The 8,281-nt window shown below is 51.0% G+C and overlaps 1 protein-coding gene across 1 annotated transcript; it reads right to left on the reverse strand.

The window, feature by feature from the left end:
- Positions 1-713: 713 nt before the first annotated feature.
- Positions 714-6,616, reverse strand: LOC103770999 (bifunctional 3'-phosphoadenosine 5'-phosphosulfate synthase 2-like; the record flags this gene model as incomplete). Its single annotated transcript, XM_008938280.1, has 6 exons — positions 714-1,043; positions 2,360-2,473; positions 2,593-2,711; positions 2,959-3,097; positions 4,284-4,519; positions 6,511-6,616. Coding segments are annotated over 6 exons (1,044 nt in total), but the record flags the coding sequence as incomplete, so codon positions are not given.
- Positions 6,617-8,281: the final 1,665 nt, after the last annotated feature.

The following is an 8,281-nucleotide window of genomic DNA, read 5'->3' on the forward strand; positions in this document are numbered from 1 at the left end:
GGAGCAATGCACTCATTACAGGGCACCTCTTCGACCTCCTCAGGCACAACAGGCAGCTCAAAGACCACAGACAGGGCTCTGATAGACAGGACATGTGCTTCTGAGCACTGTTTGCACACTAGACAGGAGGGGTGAAAGTCTACAATGTGTCTGAAAGCAGAAGCTCCCAAGCACACACTCCTCTGGTCCAAAGTGAGCAGTCCTGAGCTTTGCAGCTGCTGCACGGTGCCCAAATCCTAAAAACAGCAGCAATTCACTGCCCTCTATGTGACCATGGGACCCTCCAGAAGCAGGACAAGACTCAAAGGGACTTGCTCACCAAGATCTTAAACCCCTGAGGCCAGAGATTGCTATCAGGCCTATAAAACAGAAAGCCAGCACCCTGAATGCATGTGAAGCCGCGGTGACAGTATCTACAGCTGAGATACTAGACAGAAATGTCCAGCACCCTGGTCTTCTTGGCTGCACACAATCACCACCTGAATACTCCTTGCCTTCTCCAGGCATGAGGCACCTCTAGCATGTTGCTAATGAACAGATAAATATGATTTATCAAGTTATGGTAATGGATAAGCATGAAAATGGGGGGAAAAGTGAACTCGGGCTCTGGTCCTGTTCCCAAGGAGCAGCTGCTTTCTCCTCCCACCTCAAACCACAAACTCAGCCTGGTAGCCTCCCTGCTTCCTTGGCTTTGGGTTTGCATCTTCACCCACCCTGCTATAACCAAGTGTGGAAAGAGACACACAGCGGCCCCCGAAATGTTTGACGGGCACCACGCGAGCCGGTGCGAGCCAGAGCCGCGGGCGCGGCACGGAGGGCACCGACACCTTCTGCCCCTTGGCACCCGTGGCCTTTAGGAGCCCCAGGAGGGAAGGAGGAGAGCGGGGCCAAGCGCTGAGCTTCTCCGCGCAGGCGCCGTGGGGGTTCGTACCATTGAGCAGGGTGCCAAAATGGATCACTTGCAAGTACTCTGCCTCGCGCATGAAGCCGGTCAGCGGAGTGGCCCAGCCTTCGCTCAGCACCTGCACCCACTGCAGATCCAGCTGCAAAACAAACCCAGAGGGCACGCCTGTCACCAGGGCACACTCGCAGCCGCCCAGTCCTGCTCGATGTCTGCATCACTGATCCGGACAAAGGGATCGAGGGCGCCCCTCAGTAGGTTTGCAGATGACACCAAGCTGAGTAGGAGTGTTGATCTGCTGGAGGGTAGGAAGGCTCTGCAGAGGGATCTGGACAGGCTGGAGCAATGGGCTGAGGTCAGCTGTATGAGGTTTAACAAGGACAAGTGCTGGGTCCTGCACTTGGGTCAAAACAACACCAGGCAACGCTCCAGGCTTGGGGAGGAGTGGCTGGAAAGCTGCCTGGCAGGAAAGGACCAGGGGGTGCTGCTGGTGGACAGCCAGCCTGGATCAGAACTAGGGGGTCCAGCAGGAGCAGGACCTGCTGACTGTGTCCCTGCACTTGGCACAGCTTAAGTCCTGAGTTTGATTTTGGGCACCACAGTATAAGAAAAGACATTGAGGGGCTAGAGCAGGTCCAGAGAAGGGCAACAAAGCTGTCGAAGGGTCTGGGGAACAAGTCTTATGAGGAGTGGCTGAGGGACTAGGGATTGTTTGGCCTGGAGGAGGCTGAGGGGAGACCTTCTTGTTCTTTCCAACTCCATGAAAGGAGGTTGAAGTGAGGTGGGTGTTGGTCTGTTCTCCCAAGGAATTAGCAATAGGATGAGAGGCAACAGGCTTGAGTTGCACCAGGGAAGGTTTACATTGGATATTAGGAAGAATTTCTTTCCTGCAAGAGTGGGGAGACATTGGACCAGGCTGCCCAGGGAGGTGGTGGAGTCCCCATCCCTGGAAGGGTTCAAAAAAATGTGCAGACGTGGTACTTTGGGACATGCTTTAGTGGTCCTGGTAGTGTTGGGTTGATGGTTGGACTTGATGGTCTTGGAGGTCTTTTCCAACCTTAATGATTCTATGATTCTCCTTCCCTTCTGCTGCAACATTTTGTTTTGCTTCAAATATAGGACATTCATCACAGGGAGGAAAGCCGGGTGGGGGGAGGTGGTTTGGGTTTTTTAAAAAGCCAGACTCACATACTTTCACAGTACAACAGCTTGTGGGGCTGTAGTAACGCGATGAAGGAGATGGACGGCCCTGGCTTGCTACAGCACAGGGTGGAGACACAGGGCAGAAAGCAGCAGGGGATCAGGACCACGCTTCAGCTAGCCATAAACCACAGCCACAGAAGGACACGGCCACCAGTGGAACAGAGCCCCTTCCAGCACCATCCCCACCAAAGCTTCCACCCTCCCAGCAGCTCCGCCAGAAGGGAGCCGCGGCAGAGCGTCGGCACGGGACGGTACCTTGGTGATCTCTACGGACGGCAGCATCTCCGCTTCCGCCCGGACACTGCTGAGTTTATTTTCAGGTACAAAGAGCTCGATAACATCCTTAATCGAGCCGTGGGGCACGATGTTCTAGAAGAGAGAGACAGACAGCAGTTGTAGGATGGTGGGTTTTTAAGCGCACTCCAAAAACCCAGTACCCAAGAGCAGGTTTAGAAGCTGCCAGTGGTTCTGGCCTAAAAATGACCTACTTGTGCCTGGAGGAGCTCCACCACCTGCTGAATGCATTCAGACACAGACGCAACGTTCGTTTTCAACACCAGTTCAGGAGATTCAGGCTTCTCATACTCGGAGTCAATCCCCGTGAACCCTACGGACAGTTAAACCCAAACTGAACTTGTCTATTGCAGTACTCGGTGCCCCAGAGCCAGCAAAGCCGTACAACCAAGCAGGGAGCTTCCAGCCAGACTGGGGACTGCAAGTGACACTTCTGACAGCCCAATCAGGGAAACACTGTGCTCCTGTGCACTACAAAGAACCCACCTCCACAGGCTGCAACGACACGCTACTCAATGCTTTGGAAAGCAAAAGGCAAAAGAAGGTATGCTCCTACATACCTTTGATCTCTCCAGCTCTTGCCTTTTTGTACAGCCCCTTCACGTCTCTGCTCTCACAAATATTGAGAGGAGCATCTACAAAAATTTCAAAGAAAGGAAGTCCAGCTGCCTCATGAATTTTCCGTGCATTTTGACGATCCTGTTAGAAAAAGAGACAGGAAAATCACAAATGTTGAATTGCAGAAAGCATCTTCCTACTCCATGATGTGTCCTGGAATTCACAGAAGCATAGAATCATTTTGGTTGAAAGAGACCTTGAAGATCCCCAAGTCCAGCTATTAATGCAGCACTGCCAGGTCATCAATAAACCATGTCCCTCAGCACCACATCTCCATAGCTTTGAAACCTCTTCAGGGACAGGGACTCCAACACTGCCCTGGGCAGCCTGGCACAGGCCTGGACAACCCTTACAGGGAAGACATTTTTCCTCAGGTCCAACCTAAACCTCCCCTGGCACAACTTGAGGCCATTTCTTCTCCTATCACTTGTGTTTGGGAGAAGAGCCTGACCCCCACCTGGCTCCAGCCTCCTCTCAGGGAGCTTTTGAGAGCGAGAAGGTCTCCCCTGAGCCTCCTTTTCTCCAGGCTCAACACCCCTAGATCTCTCAGCTGCTTTTCTTCTTCACAAGACTTGTGCTCTAGAACAAGTAGTTTGTTTCTGGTATAGATTTATTAAGTTTACACTAATTCTAATATTTTTTTTTTCGTCTCCCTTCCCCTCTTTTCTTTACTGATACTTTAGAAAAACCAAACAACTAAAATCCACAATTTTGATCCATTTTCAGCTTTTTCCATCCAAACTACCACAATCTCTTCATTAAGCAGGACACCAGAACTTTAACGTGAATAATTATCTGCCCTGTGTCAAAGGAACTCCTTGCATCAGTTTTGTAACAGCAGCTACTTGGTAGTCTCAGGAAGCATAAAAACACAACCAACACTCCTTGAAACAGAGCAGTGACAGGCTGTTGTTTCTGTGCCTCTTCTGCTCCTAATGAGTTTATCATAGGAGGATATCTCTCTGTAAGGAGATTTTCATCTTCTCTTAGCTTTTAATCAATTAGTAATATTGACTCTAGTCATCGAGGTCACATCCAACTGCCCTCCAGAGGTCTGTGCTGTTTGCCTGTGGTTCCATTTACAAAGGACAGAGACCAAGTTAAACTCGATGACCTCTGGAGGTCCCTTCCAACCCCTAACTTTCTGTGAAAAGGAGCACCTGCTGGCACTTGCAGGACGTCCTTCTGCATAAATCTCTCTTCCCTAGGACCAGCCACGAGACCAGAGCTTCCCTGAGGAGGGCAGGAGAGGAGGCGTGGGGTTTACCTTTGCGAAAGGAGAGATGAAGCTCGTTATGCAGACGAGGCCGGCGTCGGCAAACAGCCGGGCCACCTCCGCGATGCGCCGGATGTTCTCCTCGCGGTCCCCGGCCGAGAAGCCCAGGTTCTTATTCAAGCCGTGTCGAACGTTGTCACCATCCAGGGAGTAGCAAGGGATGCCATGAGAGACCAAGTACTCTTCCAGAGCGAAGCCAATGGTTGTCTTGCCAGCTCCGGAAAGGCCTGTTGGAGACAGAAAAGCGAGGCTCTGCTTTGAGTTCAAAAGAGTGAAAATGAAAGTGTAATGTAACACCTCCTGGGATGCTGGCAGTGGAGCACAGTGGGATAAACAGGTACCAGTGAGCAGAGGAAGCTTGAAAGGTAGATTGAAAGGTAGATGTTGCCTGTAAGTCTCTCAACATCTTCCTTTTCCTCCTCTTTTTCCCTCTAGGAACAGCAACTGCTCTCCCAGGCTGAAGCCAAGGAGAGGTTCTTGCTGCAGCTGTGTAGGGTAGGACAGGCTCCAGCAACAGCAACTCCCCCTCTGCATCCACAGACACCTCCTTCTGCAAGAGCAGCAGCCACAGCTCCATGCGACCAGGAGCAGGATGTTTGTGTAGACAAGCAGCACTCCTTTCGCTGCCCGTGTCTCCTGGCGTCATCAGCTAGAATGACAACATTCCAAAATGAGGTGGCTGCTTCCCACCTCAGCTCCATCCACTTGCACTAAGAGCACTTGCTACTGGCTTTGTCAGAAAGCAGCAAGTGCACCTGGAGCACCAATCTCCTCTTTTCCCTCAGGTGGGGATCCATGAGCTGACAACTCCTTGAGATGGAGAGGACCTGGACTTAGGAGAGAGAACGCTTCCAAATTTGGCACCTGTCCCAGGAAACACCTAGCCTTGGTGAATCTCCTCCAGAGGCAGCATCATCTGCTTTCCTGTTTTTAGACCCTTTGCATGACACCTACTGCTGACCACTCATGGAGGCAAGACCCTGGGCAAGGGGGACTTTTGGTCTGACGCAGAACAGCCACGTTTGTGCTGGAGAGGAAACCTGGCTGGGCAGGGACAAATCCTGCTGGCTGTTCCTTTGGGTTCTGGAGCACTGCAGACTAGAGAGAGCTCTCCAGAGCTGGCAGTGTAGGGCATTCAAATGCCCTTGCATTTAATCCATATAGTCCATGCAATGAAACATCCTTCCACGTAATCTCTTAAAATGAAATTGATAGAAAGGTAGGAGACCACTGCCCGTTTCAAAGAATAGTCATCTGACAGAGAAGCTCACACCTTTCAGATGCAAGATTTCTGAGTGATATTCAAAAAAGAAGAAAATTGCCTTGGGTAGGATTTTTGGCTTCACAAACGACATGGAAGCAGAGAAGGTGTTTGCCTCCTTTTCGAAGTTAGAGGAGAACAGAACAGAAATGTGTTTTAATCCAACATTTAGCACAGAAGTTGGTATGAAAGCAAATCAGAACAGCTTTACAGACTCTTCCAAGTACATCTTTCAACATCTTCTGGCAGTCAAAGAATATACCAATATTTAACAAGCAAAGAAACAAGCAGACAAGCAGCAAAAGATAGAGTTGTGTAAATATTAGGGGAGTAGAATAAACACAATTGTCATTTCTAGCAGCCCCTAATCCTCAAACAATGAGTTTATCTTTCCAAGCAGAAGAGAAGGGCGACGCGCTGGAAGGTGTAGGAAATGAGAACCAATGTCAGCTCGCTGTCTGGGAGGATTTATTCCTCAGACAAAACGACTGCCTTGTCGTGCTGCTCGTGAGGTCCCTTTAAACCCAGTAAAAGCAGGTGTCCCAAGAAACTTCCCAGCGGCACAGAACGAAAACATCCGCACGCTGCCTGGGACAACCCCGGGCACAATTCCCTGCCAAGGACCGGCTGGGTGTGAGCCAAGGCTTCCTCAGCCACACGCTTGGGAACAACACGAGCAACCTTTAGGGCTTCTCACGTGTTCAGAGGAGCCCGACAGCAGCTGCGAAATTCATAAAAACATTAGTTAGGGGCAGCAGCTGCCAGGGAGAACATCTTGCCGCGCCGGCGCCGCGCGTCGGTGCTTCCCACGTGCCGGCGTTCCGCAATCCCCACATCACAGGGAGCGCCGACGTCTCCTGCAGATCCCCAGTCCCCGCCTGGCAGCCACGCTCCTGCTGCACGCAGGTGGGTGACACACGTGCCACGGCGCTCCCACGCCCAGACAGAAATAAATACCTGTTAGCCAAACAGTGCAGCCTCGAAATCCACCCCTGGTACCGACGACTTGTCCTCTCTTGCTCCTGCTGACGTGATGGGCTTGGTAAACCACATTGGTCGATCCCTGATGGAAACAAAGCAAAGGAAAACAATTCGGTTACCTTGCTGCTCTCCATGCAAATCTCAGCTGGGACTAATATACAGAAGAGAAACATAAATTCATTAAAAATCTGATCAGCAGGAGCCGTTGCAGTGAAGTTTGGCAGTCTGGAGCTCTGGTCTAAGTCGGGTTTCTGAAGGGCACAGACATATTTTTTGGAGACGGTATTTGGACTATTTTGGAGATCCTGCTCGCAGAGCTTCTGGTGGCAATGCCTTGGTGTTTGCTGCTGCTGGCAGCCACAGAAGGTGACCTGCTGTGCTGCAAGAGTGCTGCCAGGTGATGGACACAGCCGCAGGCAGGCAGGGCAAGACCCGTGTCCACACAGAGACCCAGGCAGCACTGTCCCTGCCTCTTCAGCCCTTTAAAATACAGGCAGACTTGCCTAGTATTTTAATTACACTTGCAAAACAAAAGCCACTTAAGGTGCTAATTTACTTGCCATGTTTAACATAACACTGCTGCTACTAATTGCAGCCAGTAGGATGAGGACAGGGATTATCCCTCTGGACTTGGCACTGAGGAGGCTGCACCTCAAATCCTGGGTTCAGTTTTGGGCCCCTCACTCCGGGAAGGACATTGAGGGGCTGGAGCAGGTCCAGAGAAGTGCAACAAAGCTTGGTCTAGAGGGGAAGGGACTAGAGCCCATGTCTGGTGAGGAGCAGCTGACAGACCTGGGGGTGTTGAGCCTGGAGAAAAGGAGGCTCAGGGGAGACCTTCTCGCTCTCAAAAGCTCCCTGAGAGGAGGCTGGAGCCAGGTGGGGGTCAGGCTCTTCTCCCAAACACAAGTGATAGGAGAAGAAGAAATGGCCTCAAGTTGTGCCAGGGGAGGTTTAGGTTGGACCTGAGGAAAAATGTCTTCCCTGTAAGGGTTGTCCAGGCCTGGCCCAGGCTGCCCAGGGCAGTGGTGGATTCCCCATCCCTGGAGGGGGTTCAAAGCTATGGAGATGTGTTGCTGAGGGCCATGGTTTAGGTGTGCCCTGGCAGTGCTGGGTTAATAGTTGGACTTGATGATCTTAAATGTCTCTTCTAACCAAAATGATTCTATGATTCTAAAAATCGTCGACACAGCAGAGCTGAATTTAGCAGAATGAGACTGGACCAGCCAGGAAAGACCATAGGATAGGTGATGCAGAAACCAACACCTAACGTGGATGTGTTCCCTTCCCAGTGCAGATGAGGGACCTGCATGATGCTGAGTCAGAAGCCTGGATTTTGGTGCTTCCTGACATCAACCTGCTGCGGGCAGAGCAGCCCCAGCCTCTCTGCTGGGCCGCAGACTGACCAGCCTGCCGCGCCAAAGGCTTTTTGCACATAAAAGACCTACAAGGCTTTATTAATTGTGAGGATTATGTTTCCAAATGAAATGCAGCAGCCAAAGGAGAAGTCTCCAGAGGGTGAGAGGGTATAAACATAAACAATTTCTCCCCAGCTGGACTCTCCACAGCTGCCGGTTTATGTGTTTCGTACCATCACACCAGTGTGGTCTGGGCTTTCCCACTATGTACATCTCACTACAAAATATTTCTACACTTGAAGTCCCAACAGGGAAGTGATCATCTTCCATACATCCAAGAAACAAAATTCTGACAAGCAAAAAGAACCAGAGGAACAAGAAAGACAATAAGG

Source organism: Merops nubicus, unplaced genomic scaffold (assembly GCF_000691845.1).
Source record: "Merops nubicus isolate BGI_N331 unplaced genomic scaffold, ASM69184v1 scaffold8954, whole genome shotgun sequence".
In the NCBI taxonomy this organism is placed as follows: domain Eukaryota; kingdom Metazoa; phylum Chordata; class Aves; order Coraciiformes; family Meropidae; genus Merops; species Merops nubicus.